The sequence below is a fragment of the Vitis riparia genome, chromosome 14, assembly GCF_004353265.1.
Source record: "Vitis riparia cultivar Riparia Gloire de Montpellier isolate 1030 chromosome 14, EGFV_Vit.rip_1.0, whole genome shotgun sequence".
Taxonomy (NCBI): domain Eukaryota; kingdom Viridiplantae; phylum Streptophyta; class Magnoliopsida; order Vitales; family Vitaceae; genus Vitis; species Vitis riparia.
In genome coordinates, this window is record NC_048444.1 from 20,083,360 (window position 1) to 20,100,075 (window position 16,716).

Sequence of the window (16,716 nt, forward strand, 5' to 3'; positions counted from 1 at the left end):
CTGAAGCCAGAAATTAAAAGGAACAAAATTGCTAACTTATGATGAAGACTCATTGTCCTAACATATACAATTAATCGATAGATTCAACACCAACCTTTCAAGGTACATGGTAGTAGATATCTTAGGACTTATGAAATCAGAAATAAAACCAAGCTCCAAAAGTGAAAGTATTTAGCAAAAACATTGGAGATAAGAAAGAAAGAAAATTACTCAATTCTCTTATTATTTTAAAAACAACATTTCTGAATTGGGAGCTTTGGTGGCAAGTTTCCACGGGGAGGTGTCACAAAATTCATTGAAGCTTTGTGTAAGCATTTGCATCGATGGCCACACCGTAAAAGAGCCAAAATGCCCACACTTTTAAGTAATAAACAAAACAAATATGGATTACAGCCAAAATGCCCACACTAGGTGAGAAACAAAACAAAAATGGATGACTTTTGACTCGTCTACAATCATGAACCCTTCATAAAACTAATATATATTGAAGTGATAATAATGATAATTTATGAAACAAAATTATTTATATGTACTATAAAAATTTTGTGATGATATATGAGCTTTTTTAATGCAGTAGGTGAGAGGTGAAATTATTGTTGAGCAAGCTCTGTACACCATTTGATGTGGACTGGTCTATTCTTTTAGTAATACATATGTAGACTGCAAAGAAGGAGATTCCTAGCAAGCATCCCCATGGATTCTGATTTCCCTTGTCAAAACATGGATACTGATCTTTACATAGCTGCTAAAACTGGGGATACGGACTACTTGCAGAAGCCACATGGCCTCCAGAGTATTCGCTGCCAAGCCACATCCCAGAAACGCAATGTTCTTCACATTGCTGCTAATTTCAAGCGCATGGGCTTTGCTGAAGCTCTTGTTGAGAAGTTTCCAGAGCTTCTGACTAGAGCTGACTTCAAAGGCGACACTCCGCTGCATATCGCCTCGAGAACTGGCTGTAGTGACATTGTTGTGTGCTTTCTTAAAAGTAAAAATGCCGAGCAAGCACTGGAAATGAAGAATGAGAGGGCTGATACGGCACTGCATGTGGCTGTGAGGAATGGTCATCTTGAGGTGGTGAAACCGTTGGTTCAAGAAAATTCTAAGTTGATGGATTTGGTTAATAATCATAAAGAGTCCCCCTTGTATTTGGCTGTGGAAAGGGGGTTTTTCAAGATTGCTAACTTTCTGTTGGAAGAAAAAAGTTCTGTTTGTTCCTGTGAGGGCACGAAAGGGATGACCGCTTTACATGCAGCTGTGATTCGTACCCATAAAGGTCAAAATCTTTCTATGCATAAAAGTTTATGTTCATGCTTGCTTTTGTATACTTAAAAGATTTCTTCGATTCTTCCTAATTAACTTGTAGGTCCTGAGCTGGGTAAACCCATACCCGAGCTGTCTGTAAATGGACTTGGACTGCATCTACGAGGAGTATGGTTTCCAGGAACACAATCCAATGTTGGTTAGTAGGAGTATATCTGAAATCTTCATTTCTAATGTTAATTTGTTTTACTTTTTCAAGTTTAATTTGGGCATGCAAAGAGCGTCCAGTGATAATTCTTGTGACAAAAAAAAAAAAAAAAAAAAAAAAAAGAAGTCGTCTTCAGGCATTTGGGTGTTGACTTTCTAAGACCCAAGTTTTACCACCATGCCTGGAGAGAAAAATGAGGAAGAAACTGAAGAAAATAAATTAAGTAGATGAAAAATATCAACTTTCATTATTTCCTTGTTTGGTATGAAGTTTAAAAAATTATTTCAACAAATATTTCTTCTGAATATGGACCACTTTTGGGAAAAGACTTTGCATTAATTTTCTTTCTTTCCTATTCCTTTTTTCAATCCCTTATGCAAGATGAACAAACTAAAAGGCAAGCCTTTGTTTTTTTGGCCTTTGTTGTTATTTTTATGGGATATCACTGATTTTAGTTTGTTATATCATGCTGCAGGCCAAGAAGTTCCAGAATTATCTCTAGAAAAACTTCGCCGTGTGGTTACAAACTTTTTCTTTAGGGTACGAGGACACTTCAAAGGAAAACAATTGAATGATGAAATTGGTAAATTCCTCTGCTTTAATAAGACTCCTTTTGTCCCCTTTTTAAAGTTAATTAAGCTCAAGTAAGAAGATCCTGTGCCCTTTTCATTCTTGTTTACTAAGAAGTTGGATTTTTTCCTTTTTCCTTTTTACTGCAAAAAGCTTATGAGTGGAGAGTTCTCTCCATTCTCACCCTATTTGAACACCCATTCCTATATAAGAAAAAAGAAAGGACCTTCAAACCATACAACTGATTAAGCCATGTGTTTATTTATCAAGATGTATGAGGATTTTCCTTTTTTTTTTGGAAATGAAGGGGATCATTATTGAGGACATTTTTATGCTTCAAATATGGGGGAAAGGGTGTTTTGGTCGCCTTTTCCATTTCTCTTGACAGATTTTTGGTGAGGTATGAAATGCTATTTAAGTAGATTCTTCCACTTCTTTTTAAGATTTCTAACCTTCTTCTCCCAATGTATAGATATTATGGAAGTACTATTTAAAATGAAGAAGGATGTGATAAAAAAGGCAGATGAATTTGGGTGGACCCCTCTTCACTATGCTGCCCACTTGGGTCACCTCGAAGCAACTGAGAAGTTACTGAAGTATGACAAATCTGTTGCTGGCTTATTGGATGTAGAACACAGTTGTGCTCTCCACATTGCAGCCAAAGAGGGCCACACTAATGTAATGGAACAGATTATCACATGTCTTCCAGATGTTTATGATTTGATTGACAACAAAGGCCGCACAATTCTTCATGTTGCAGCTCAATATGGAAACGCTAGAGTCGTTAAGTATATCCTGAAGAAGCCAAACTTGGAAAGTATCATAAATGAGCCAGATAAGGAAGGTAACACACCACTTCATCTAGCTGCCATTTATGGACATTACGGGGTTGTGATTATGTTGGCTGCAGACGATAGAGTGGACAAAAGGGCAATGAACAATGAGTATTTGAAGACTATTGACATTGTCCAGTCAAATATGGATATTGGAGAAATAATCAAGGTACGTTACTGTAAAGTTTGAGACAAATTTTAATTAGACATGATGAGGCTTCTCATATCTCTCTGAAGATATTTGATGCAGAAAGATCATGTTGAATGATTATAGCCATTCAATCTGTTAAGCGATTACTTAAAAAAGAGAAAAAAAAAAAAAGTATCTGAAATGGATGGCTAATATTATTCAATGTGTTTGATGTACTCTTTAAGAGCTAGCCACTGGATTTTGTTCAATGTTTGATTCAAAAATTTTCCCATAGCTTTGCTTTAAAAGTTCATTCTAATTCCTTTCAAATGACTGCCAGTATTGGATCATGAGGAAGTTGGAGCATGCTGGTGGTCGACAAAGTTTACACCGGTTGGTCATTAGAGAAAATGCATATATGCAAAATGGTGACAATGAAGGATACCAGGAAAATGCAAATATGCGGATTGATAACAATGGACATCAAAAGAGCAGTGATGGCATATATCGTAGTGCTAGCGAGACCAGTACTCAGAGCAGTGATGGCGCGTCTCGTACTGCTAGCAATATGAGTATACTTCTTGATAGGAACAGAGAAATCATGAAAGAAAAGCAACTTCGATCTCATCGTCTCAAGGACATTTCCAACACCCATTTATTGGTCGCGACGCTCATAGCAACTGTCACTTTTGCAGCAGGCTTTACTCTACCTGGTGGGTACAATGATGAAGGCCCCGACAAAGGTAAAGCAGTTCTCTCAACAAAGATAGCCTTCAAGGCTTTCTTGTTGTCAGATGGTATAGCTTTCTATTGCTCAACTGCAGCAGTGTTTCTCCACTTTTTTGCTTCACTGGAACGAAGCTATCATCTGCTTCTACGTTTCATAAAATTTTCAGCCATACTCACATACGTTTCTATCCTAGGAATGGTGATAGCATTTACTTCTGGCATTTATTTGGTGCTACCCAGTTCCTCAGAGCTTTCAACCTCTGCATTTGTGCTTGGGTGTCTGTTCCTGACCTTTTACATCTTTGGGGTTCTGTAGAAGTGGCTGTGTAGGATTCACCTCTGAGTTATGTACTCTTCTGTCTTAATGAATTCAGTCTGTTAAAAAGACATGTAAAATAATATTGATGTATGGGAATTTGATTTGTGCATGGCTTGTTAATTTGGAAGAGGGGTGTGGGTGATTTATGCATGGCTTGTTTCTTCTGTCACTTCAACAGTTTGTACTGAAGTAGATTAGTCATATTTCCAGAATAACCAAAGACTACCTTGAACTTGATTAGGGGACTTCATGGAACGATCTATATGAATTTCATGAATTTTGAATCGGTTACGAGCTAATATGAAGAGGTTTTAGGGAAAAAACTACCAAGCCATGGATGACTAATTGTTAAAACAAGGTTATTTGTTTAGATCACCCTGATATGATACAGTGGAAAATCATAAAGTTAGACCCTGGTAGGAGGATGCTTTTTCATTCTATCAATAGATAGAGAAAAATATATACCAATTATTCCCTCTTATTTTCCCTCATGGTATCAGAGCAGGTTAACACCTGCAGCTGACTCATTTTTTCTTCCCTGTTCTTGGCCTTCATTGTGGAATACTCCATTATGCCTTAATCCTAGTTACCTCCTTTTTGTCCAGCCTCTATCAACATTCTAATATCTACAAAAAAATCTATTGTAATTAATTGCACTCAATACTTTGATTTGTTAATTATGTATCTAATAGTATATCCAAAGTCACTACAACAAAAAAGGAGATAATGACAGTTGTTTCAATGACTTTTTTTTTTTTTAAATTTCATTATCTTTAATTAATATGATAAATAATGACTTTGCAATTTAAATATCTATTTTATGAAGTCAATTCTTTGAAAAAATCATCCTATCCTTTCCCTTATATGTAAATATTAAAAAGCAAATTGCTATTAATTTTATTTTCCCACTCGTTGTCAAATTAAATATCTACTTTGTGAAAGAGACCATAACTCTTTTAAATAGTCATCTTTATAAAGATGATTCTTTCAAAACGTCATCCTATTCTTTTACTATTGATTTTATTTCCCCTCAAAGACTTGCTCCTTAACTCTTCTAAATAGTCATTTTTATAAAAAATGATTCTTTGAAAAAGTCATCTTACTCTTCCATACATACATATATATACATACATATATATATATATATATATATATATATATATAATATATATATATATATATATATAATATATATATATATATATATGTTAGGAAGTGTTCACATGCAACGCAGGTGAGGTAATATGAAAACAAATCCAATAAAAAAAATTAAATATGTGAATTTATTCTTTTAAAATCCTTGTATGAAACTGAAAAGAAGAAGAATTGGCTGAATTGATATTATTGATGTTGAAGTGTGTATTTATACAAGGAGGTTTGAGATCTTTTTCTACAAGTCAGGAATCAACTTACCATATTCTAGACTATCCAGTTATAAGTCAGGAATTACAATAGGAAAACTAACATATACATATCATCTATTCTTAATATGGAAGATTTAGGAAGATTGACTTTCCAACACTCCCCCTCAAGTTAGAGAGTGGATATCCTGCACTCCCAACTTGCGAATCATAGGAGCAAAAATCTCCTTTCCCAATGGTTTAGTTAGAATGTCTGCAAGTTGGTGCGCTGAGCTCACATGTCTTGTAATAATAGAACCATCTTGGATCTTGTCCCTAATATAGTGACAATCCATCTCAATGTGTCTAGTATGCTCATGGAAAACAGGGTTGGCTGCAATATGCAACGTTGCCTTGTTGTCACAATACAGCAAGGCAGGTTCCTGATGTAAAACACCCAAATCTTTCAAAAGGTACCGAAACCATGTCAACTCACAACAAGCTCCTGTCATTGCACGATACTCTGCTTCGGCTAAAGAGAGTGACACTGTTTTCTGTCGCTTTGATCTCCAAGAAATCAGTGAAGGTCCAAGGAATACACAGTAGCTTGTAGTGGACCTTCTAGTAAGTGAACAACCTGCCCAATCAGAATCACAGTAGGCTCTCAATCTGAAATCATTATTCGAAGAGAAGAACAGACCCTGACCAGGTGCATTCTTGAGATAACGTACAACTCTGAACGCTGCTTCCATATGAGCCTTTCTCGGTTGATGCATAAACCGACTTAACACATGAACTGCATAAGTGATATCTGGCCTCAACATAGTTAGATATATTAACCTTCTAACCAATCTCCTATAACGACCTTGATCCTTAAGCAAATCGCTCTTATCAGACAATTTCAATCCTCGTTCCATAGGTGTATCAATAGGGGCAGCGCCCAACAATCCTGCATCCTCAATAATCTCTAATGCATACTTACGTTGGGAAATAAAAATCCCATTTTTAGAAGCAGAAACCTCAATGCCAAGAAAGTATTTTAAATCACCCAGATCTTTGAGATGAAAATGACTATGCATAAATTTTTTTGTTGTAGCAATGCTCACAGGATCATTGCCAGTAATCAGAATATCATCAACATATATCAAGAGGGCAGTAAAGGACTTGCCTTGTTTTCTGGTGAACAAAGAATAATCGGCTCGAGATTGTGCATAACCGGCGGATTGAATAGCTTCTGAGAACTTGGCGAACCATTGGCGAGAAGCTTGTTTCAGACCGTAGAGTGATTTATGAAGGCGACATACCAAGTTTTCCTCCCCCTGTCGCCAAAGCCTTGGCGGTGGAGACATATATATTTTCTCATGTAAGTCGCCATGAAGAAAAGCGTTGTTAACATCCATTTGATGAAGAGACCAGCCACGGGCTGCGACCAATGCAAGCAAGCAGCAGACAAATATGATCTTGGCGGTGGGGGAAAAGGCATCCTGATAATCGACACCTTCTAATTGAGTAAAGCCTTTCGCTACTAATCGTGCTTTGTAACGCTCAATAGACCCATCTGAACGGTGTTTAATTTTATACACCCATCTACAGCCAATCGGTGTCTTGCTGGCCGGAAGTGGAGTGAGAGACCAAGTGCCATTAGCTTGGAGAGCCTACAATTCAGAACGCATTGCCTCCTGCCACTCAGGATGAGCGGCTGCTTCCGAATAAGACTTGGGTTCTGTGACAGCACTATGTTGAGCAACAAAAGATCTATATGCAGGCTTATATCTGTGATAAGAAACATAATTGGCCAGTGGATATCGTGTACCTTTAGTTGGACCTGGACTTAAGGAAGACGATTGATTGGAGGAAACGTGAGAGCAAACATAATCGTGGAGTTTGATTGGTGGGGCGATATGGCGGCTGGAGCGACGGAGCAGAGTGGCTGGTTTGGGTGAGTTCGGAAGGTCGAGAAGGAGAGGAAAAGTCGAGAAGAAGGTTCGATAACGAGTTTGGAAGGTCGAGAAGGAGAGGAAAAGTCGTCATTTTCTATGGTGGGAGACGGTGTGCTTGTGTGGTTGGAAAGAACAGGGGAAAGTGCATGAGAAGTAGAGTCAATGGAGGAAGAGATGTCGTGGGCCACCAAGGGGATTGGACCAGAATTATGGGTCAACGAAGGGAGAGTAGAGTTGGGCTTGAGAGAGACATAAGGAAAAATATCTTCATGAAATTTGACATCTCGGCTAGTAAAGACCTTTTTGGTTGATAAATCAAATAATTTGTATGCTTTCTGACCAACAGGATAATTTGTGAGAGGTGTGAACATTGGTGGCATAGGCTAAACATCCGAAAACACGGAGATGGGAGTAAGAAGGTGGTTTTGAGTAAAGCAATTCAAAATGAGTTTTGAAAGACAATACTGGTGAAGGTAACCGATTGATGATGTGTACGGCAGTGAGAGCACACTCCCCCCAAAATTGAGTGGGAACTTGAGCATGGAATTTCAAAGCTCGGGCTACTTGTAAAATATGACATTAATGTTTGCGTTCCACAACCCCATTTTGTTGAGGTGTGTAAACACAAGAATGCTGAAAAATGACCCCATTATCTTGAAAAAAGGAACGAAGTGAGGTAAATTCTCTACCATTGTCACTTCGAAAAGTTTTAATGCGAAATTCAAATTGTGTGAACACATAGCTGAAGAAACGTTTTAAAAGTGATTGTGCTTCATCTTTATGTCGCATTAAAAATATCCAAGTGAAACGTGTATAATCATCGACAACAGTGAGAAAGTAATGGGCACCAAGCAGTGAAGGGTGTCGATAACGACCCCAAATGTCACAATGAATAATCTCAAAAGGTTTTGTAGAAGAAATAGCACTAGTACCAAAAGGTAAACGACTTTGCTTAGCCAAAGGACATATAGGGCAAGCATTATTGGATTGAACAGAAAAATTCAAAAAATTCTTGGCAATGAAACTCAAACGAGAAGATGATACATGGCTTAAGCAACTGTGCCAGAGATCGGTGGAAGAGATGGCGAGATTGCAGGCTGGTTGGTTTGTGGATGAGGAATGGTTGGTTAAATATTTCTCTGTCGCTAGTGCCACCAAATAGTATAGTCCGTCACGTTGTTTACCCAAACCAATCGTCCTCTTCATAGCCAGATCCTGCAAAATACACCAATAAGGGAAAAACGTCACTGAACAATTTAGACCTCTTGTCAAACGACTAACTGATATTAAATCAACTTTGAATGTAGGCACAGATAAGACATCATGCAGATAATAGACGGAATTCAGAGGCAAAGTCCCTTTCGTAACAATATTCGCTTTTTCTCCACTAGGCAACGATATGGGCGGTAACGAGCAATTTTTATCTTTATGCAATAACTTAGAGGATGAAGTAATATGATCCGTCGCCCCACTATCACTAATCCAATTACGGGAAGCGACTTTGGACAAACCTGGCTTTGTTACCGCACTCACTTTGGAACTAGAGTTTTCATCTTGGCTATTAAGAAGTGACAAAAGTTGCTTGAGTTGGGCTTCTGACAATGCAACTGTAGGTTTCCCTTCATCTACCTTAGAAACTTGGTTAGCCGCAGAAAAACTTTTATTTTGATTTGAGTTTGAGCCTAAGTTCATTCTTGCTTTAGGATGGCCTGGTGGGTATCCATGTAGTTGAAAACACTTTTTGGACCCAATGACCCATATCTCCACAATACGAGCACTGGGGGCGTCCTTTTCCAGAACCCATGCGACGCCGATCTTGATCAAAAAATGGTCTGCCATCTTGTCCTTGAGAAGACCGATTCACCCGAAAATTTTGAGAACCAGAAGGGCGATCATTTGGTTCCATCCTTCTTGTGTTCGATCGATCTATTCCGTCCTTCCAAGTTGTCGAAGACTTGCCGTTGCTGCGCACGACCATAGCAGCACTTGTGGCAGATTCCACTGTTGCGTTCGTCGAAGTGAGGAGGCGTTGCTTTTCTTCTTGAGAGACAAAGGAGTATGCTTGGCGGACAGAAAGGAGAGGATTCATCAGGAGGATTTGCCCGCGAATAGCACTGTAAGATTCATTCAAACCCATCAGAAATTGCATCAATTTTTGTTGATCTTGTTGTGCCCCATGTGCTGCAGCGTTGTAGGAAGCCAGTTCATCCCACATGCCTTTCAATTTTGTGTAATAGGTAGAGATAGAGAGTTGCTTTTGTCGAAGACAAGCAATATCTCGTTGAATTTCAAAGATGCGAGGCGCATTGCTATGAGAGAATCGCTCACAGAGATCTTCCCAAACTTCATGAGCAGTAGAATAATAGATTACACTGTCCGCAATTTCTGGATTGAGAGTATTGACGATCCAGGAGTGAACCATGTTGTTACACCGTGACCAAGTCGTATAACCTTCAGGATCAATTTCTTCTGAAGGAGCCTTGATCGAGCCATTAACAAAACCCAATTTGTTCTTGGAATTTAAAGCTAGAATCATAGCCCTTTTCCAAGCCGAATAATTGTCTCCATTCAAAGATTTGGAAATCAAAACCAAACATGGGTGATCTGAATGGTGAATGAAATAGGGATTGGAGAGATCTGCCTTTAAGAAATCTGTAGGAATCTCCGATTTTGCCATGATGATTGAAGAAAAGAGATGCTACACGAGAGATTAGAGTGCAGCAATGAATCAGGATTTTAGTCATGCTCTGATGCCATGAAAAGAAGAAGAATTGGCTGAATTGATATTATTGATGTTGAAGTGTGTATTTATACAAGGAGGTTTGAGATCTTTTTCTACAAGTCAGGAATCAGCTTACCATATTCTAAACTATCCAGTTATAAGTCAGGAATTACAATAGGAAAACTAACATATACAGATCATCTATTCTTAATATGGAAGATTTAGGAAGATTGACTTTCCAACAGAAACTAAGAAGAGATTCAAAGTCAAATAATCAACCTAGACATAAAAAAAGGAAAAAAAATGATTGGGTTGAAATATAAATAGAAAGAAAAAATGACTGAGATGAAATATAAATAATGTTACATTTTTCCATTCCAAAAATCTTAGATGATAAAATTCTTTTTAAAATCAATTTTTCTAAGTTAGGCAAAATCAGTGTCACCTTAGCAACGATATGTACCAAATTTTATTTAAACCCGTTAGCTATTGTTAATTTAAATTCATTGCAATTTAGGGACAACAAAATGTAACTTTTACTTGTCCTAATTTTATGAAAAGTAGATGAATATTAAAAAAAAATTGGATTATTTATTCAAACATACTTTTTATTTTTATGTTTTCCTTGTCAATTTCCTTTAATTTTATCAATTTATTTACACAAAGAAAAACTATATGTTTCTGGAATGTAATACAAAGTCATAATAATAAGAACCATGAGCAAATAAAAAGACAAATATCTTAGTAAGAATAAAAATTGTTTTTGATCTCTCAAATATACTTGATATTTCATTCTCAAATTGTTAAATGTGGTTATTTTTAATTCATTTTAGAATAGTGGTTGGTATTTAAAAAAAACAAACAAACAAAAATTATGAGAAAATTATAGTTATCCCAAAGTGAAGATCCAACTAAACTAAAAATGAAAAAAAAAAAAAAAATCTTGAAAAATACTTACCTCAATTTCAATTAAAATAAGGAACTTTACTTTTCCTATTATAAGATTTAAGTTGTGAATATTGGTTAAAGATAAAATTTAAAAGAAACAAAATAAGACAAATTAAAAGAATGTGTAAAAATACTAAATTTATAGCATAAATAAGAATCTCTAATTCCTATAGACATTGGATTATAAAATAAAGAACTGTAGTTTCCAATTATTATAGATATTGGATTATAAAACAAAAAACCATATTGTCCAATTCCTATGCATATTATTGGACATTGAATTATAAAATAAGGAAATGCATTTAGCTCTAGAATGGTAATTTATATTAAAAAAATATAGATTTTATTTTTTAGAGAGTTCTAATTATTCTAAAATTAAGATCCAATAAGACAAAAAATGAAGAAAAACATACTCTAGAAACATTTACCCAAATTTCAATTGAAACAATTAACTTTATTTTTTTTATTAAAAGATTTAACTTGTGAATACTTGTCTAAAAATAATAAAAATTAAAAGTATTTACAAAAATACTAAATTTATATAATAAGTAGCAAACTTCAATTCTAATAAACATTGAATTATAAAATAAAGAATTAAAATTCATTACAAAAAAATGTATACTTGAATACTAAATTTAGTTACCTCTCAAATTTACCAATTACCTTAAATTTCAATTTTCTTCCAACTCACATCCAACAAACTCCTCAAAGAATTGAGTATTGTTTTAAAAAGGTCAAAATCATAAAAATAAAATTCAACAAAGTAATCAAATTATTCTCATAAGTAACACAAACATTTAAGTAAAATCATTCAGAACACTAAATAACAACTCACCAAATAGTACTTCATTCAAATTGGGAGTGCCAATTTACAAAAACTTCTTAATTCTCTTCAAAGAGGAAAAAGTTATCAGAAATTTAAAAAGTTTTCAAACTTTAGAAATGAAAAGTGAAACTGTCATCATAAGAAATTTGAAGAGTGAAGGGGTAATTCTTAATTGTTGGTTAGATGATGTATTAATTATAATATTTTATAATGTTATAGGGTGATTTTAAAGGGAATAATTAATAGATTTTGGTAACATTAAATATTAATAAATTTTGTGATTGATATTAATGGATGAACACGTTTTGTAACATTAAATATTAATAGGTTGTAATTAAAACTCCTTTTAGAATTATAATTTACAAGAAAGTTCTAGATTCAATTAAGCTAAAAATGAAAAAGGAAAAAAACCTTAAGAAATAAGACTAATTTCAATTTAAAACTACTAACTTCATTTTCTTTTTAGTAATACCTTTAAGTTATAAATACTTATAAAAAAAATATAATTAGACAAATTAAAAGTATTTACAAAAATACTAAATTTCTAGAATAAGTAACAAATTTTGATCCCAATAAAAAAAAATCAGGATTCATAAAAAAAAAAAGGTATACTCTAATACTAAATTGGATTACCTCTCAAATGTACCAAACACCTTGAATTCTAATATTTCCCTAATAAACATGTAAGCAAAATCATCAAAAACACTAATGGCAACAATAGTTGACCTAATTATGTTCACAAAAAACCCAATGAGTGCTAAAATAATAAATAAATAATATTCACAATGAACAAAAATTCAATGAACTAAAAATATGGGAAATGATAAAAATCAAAACGTTAAAATCCAATAACCCAAATGATTAATAACACAAGAGATAGAATCACAATAAATTAGAACGCAAATAATTGATATACATAGATACCATCAATGCGATAAATTACTTAGATAAGAGTTGTAAATTCATTAAAAAAAAATATTTATCAGAGATTTATTTGACCAATTCTCTAAAACTATTTGGATTTAAATCACAGTCAACATCTTCAATTGTCAACTCCACAAACACAATTCATTCTCTTTAAACAAATAGGGGATAAACAACAATCTCCTTTCACCAATAAGCATGTTATGATTCATTAGTTTCCAAAATACAAAAGGAAAACATATCTAAATGTGGAGTATCACCTCTATCCAAACCAACCCTCCATATTGCTTTTATGAAACACAATAACAGTTTATTCATCCAAACTAAATTAACAAAGGAAAAGAAATTCATAGAAAATGTGCCTTCAGTATGGGTTCCAAGTAAAAATTGACAACAATTTCACCAAAAATTATGACAACAAACGTGTCACCCCTATGAATGTGGAAATACAACCACGCCTCCCGAAACCACCACACAAACTGTTTGTTCTTTTCAGGAACACCTTCTTTGCCACCATTGTCATTCTTAGCTTTCCCCAAAACATTACATTTCATTGAAGCTCTCTCTTGTCCCTAACATAACACTTTCATCAATCCAAATCTTCTAGAACCATGACCATAACTCTAGACATAGTCTTGAATCGACTGCCATTTGTGGCGAAGAGGAATGTTACGATGACAAATTTGCAAAGAAATCTAAAAGCTTGAAGAAGAAGCGGTTGTGACCATGGAGAGGAGAAAATGATAGAAAAGGCTTATGTGGGCATTGAAAATATGGGGCTTAGGCACATCATCAAGAGTCAAAGAATATTATAGGTTCTAAAGAGAATAAAATGTATAATGTCATTTGATACTAATAGATTATGATAATAGAATACATTTTGTAACATTAAATATTAATATATTGTTATTAATAAATTGATGAGAAGTATTTTTAGAATTAAAAGGTAAGTTGTCAGACATTTTTGGAATGAAAAAATTGACAAACACCTCACATTTTTAATAGTAGTATATATTTAAAAAAGAAGAAGTTATCAATCTTATTTTCCCACCAAAGATGTGTTCCCAAACCTCCTCCTATTGAAGATGTGCTCTCAAACCTTCCCCTATTAAAGATGTGCTCTCAAACCTTCCCGTATTGAAGATGTGCTCTCAAACCTTCCCCCAAGATGTGTGCTCTTAAACCTCCTAAGATTAAACCATAGTGCCAACCTTATCATTTTACTTAGAGGAACTTATGTTGAAAGAAATAGGTGATCAATATCTGTCTTTCTTGATATATATTTTAAATGCTTTTTTTTTCTTTAATTTTTATTTTTATTCATTAGTTTCCATTTTTGGTTTATGAGAATATGAAAACCAAAAAAAAAAAAAGAAGAAATCAACATTGCATGTAAAATGATATACCAAGTCACACTCTATTGAGTCTAGTAGTCAAAGGAGTATTGAGATAGGCCTTTCTACAAGAGTAGTGTACTTTTTTAAAAGGTTGTACCACCAATTTTTTTTTTTTTTTTTTAAACTATCACATTTTTAGATTTCAAGTGAAGTTGTATTTTTCAAAAGACGAGTTCAACATTGGAAAAGTGAACTTATCTTTTGAAAAAGCAAGTTTTGTATAGAAAAATTTAAGGTGAAATGTGAACTCGTCTTTCAATTCAATATAAAAAGTGATTTCGCCTCTTGAACAAATAGGAGTTTAGTGCAAAAATAAAACAAGTGATGAAAAGTGTTGTATTTATTTATTTATTTTTTTTAAAAACAATGCTTTAATTATAATTTTTTAAAATAATGTTTTAAAAAAAAATCCTACTAAGATGAGGTTTGAAACACATTGGGTTTTAGAGTTTAGGTTTGGATAAATATTTTGTATTTTTAGATGACATAATGGTACCTTTAGACTTAGGATTTGTCTATTGTTTGGGAATCATTGTGGTAGTTGAAGAATTGATTAATTGGTGAATTCCAATAGCAATTTTCATCATTTTGTTTAATAATTTCTTAAAATCAAACTATTCAATTTTTTTTTCTATTTTCATTGTATTAGGGCTTAATTGTTTTATTTTTATTATCACCCATAGGAAAGAAACAATAATCTTAAATCTTGTTAGTTGAATGGGTGGTGGATGGTTGTTGTTTTATCAAACAACAAATTCTTTATTTTAAAATTATGAAATGGATTACCAACTATCGAACACTGCACTCCACATATAGTGTCAATTTGTACAAACAAATAGGACCCCATTTGACCAATAAACAAAGGCCATATTAGTAAAATGACATGGTATTGTGGTAGATGGTTGGGTTCCCTATTTAGTTTGGGCTCCATTAAAATAAAATAATATAGATGGTAGATCTAAAACAAGCTTCCCAATCATGACCTAACCCATTTATTAGTTCAATTTTATAACTTAAGGCTTCTAGTAGATAAAAATATAGAAACTGCATTTAGCGATTCCAAATTTACAAAGTTACTTAAAAAACATTAAGGATTTTCATTGAGAATTTGGGTTCATCTACGAGAATAGTAGAGAAATGTTGTTGAAATTTTCATGACAATTTTAAATTTTGCTTCTTTGTGTAATATTTTAAAAACATACAATTCTTAGATGGGATAGAAATTCCAACCTTGTGAAGACAAGCATTTTCATGGAATCTATATACATTAATAGTATCCTAATTTTGAGAATCCAACTAATAAAAACTTATTTCTTGTAGTGAGAGTTCATACTTGAGGATTTGATATACTATATATACTTGGATCATATAGAATAGCAAAGTAAATTAATTTTCTAATGCTTCTTTCTTTTAGTGAACACAATAAAATTGGGTACTTTAGATTTAGTTGTATGATGCTAAATTAGTTAAGTTCTTAGTCTTCCTATCTTGTTTTAGTATTTATATTACATAATGGATTATCATGGGATATGATTTATCACTAATACTAATTATGGTATTATCCCCATACATTCTATTGATAATTCATTGCATGCTACTAAATGAAGTTATGCATTTATTTAATTTATATTGAATGAAGTAACATAAAGTATTTAAGATTGAACATATGTAGGTGGTTGCATGTGCTATAATATAGGTACAATTATGATGCTATTTCGTGTTTTAATACTTTATTTATTAGTTGTATAGCTCAATTTATATCCTTGTTTGGTTTAGGAATTAATAATTAATAAATCATGCAACTTGTGTTATATAGGAATTTAGTTGAATCAACCCAAAAATGGATTAATCTTGGATGTAGTCTAAGGATAGAAGATCACAAGAGTATGAAGAAGGGGTTGACAGCTTTATTCAATTTATAAGTCTAAATGCTAGAGATTTGAACTATATTAGATGTCCATGCCTACATTGTAGCAACTTAATGAACCATACTCCTCAAGTGATTAGAGAACACTTATATTTCAATGGAATTAATCAAAGTTATTGCACACGGTATTAGCATGGAGAGGTAGTTCTTAGTAAGGAAGCAACAATTGTGAAGGATATCATTATGATCAACTTAATTGTGATGATTTAGACAATACCATTTAGATGGTCTATGCTACACAAGATGATTATATGAAGGATCCCTAATCATTTAAAAGACTACTTGAAGATGCTAAAAAACCTTTATATCTTGCTTGTTCAAAGTTTATAAAGTTATCTGCATTGGTAAAATTGTATAACTTGATAGTAAGATATGTGTGGTTTGACAAAAGTTTTTTAGAGTTACTTCAAATGTTAAGTGATACACTCCCAATCAACAATGAAATGCATGTATGAAGCAAAAAAAAAAAAAAAAAAAAAAACCTTAAATGCATTGAGAATGGAATGTGAAAAAATACATGTTTGCCCTAATGATTGTATCCTTTACAGAAATAAGCATAAAAATGTATCATTATGTTGTACTTGTGGAACATCAAGGTAGAAGGTAAGTAAAAAAGGAAACAAAAGGAGAATAAGTGTTC

General features: G+C 33.6%; 2 protein-coding genes across 2 annotated transcripts; one reads left to right on the forward strand and one right to left on the reverse strand.

Annotated features, from left to right (window-relative positions):
* The first annotated feature begins 606 nt into the window (after window positions 1-606).
* LOC117930426 (ankyrin repeat-containing protein ITN1-like) lies at window positions 607-4,179 on the forward strand. Its single transcript, XM_034851090.1, has 5 exons — window positions 607-1,276; window positions 1,367-1,462; window positions 1,944-2,054; window positions 2,514-3,043; window positions 3,345-4,179. Exons 1-5 carry the CDS (start codon window positions 694-696, stop codon window positions 4,047-4,049), a joined length of 2,025 nt encoding a protein of 674 aa, XP_034706981.1. The 5' UTR covers window positions 607-693; the 3' UTR covers window positions 4,050-4,179.
* Window positions 4,180-5,580: 1,401 nt separating this feature from the next.
* Window positions 5,581-6,741, reverse strand: LOC117930530 (uncharacterized mitochondrial protein AtMg00810-like). The gene has a single exon (XM_034851174.1). The coding sequence runs from the start codon at window positions 6,739-6,741 to the stop codon at window positions 5,581-5,583; it is 1,161 nt and encodes a 386-aa protein (XP_034707065.1).
* Between the last annotated feature and the right edge of the window lie 9,975 nt (window positions 6,742-16,716).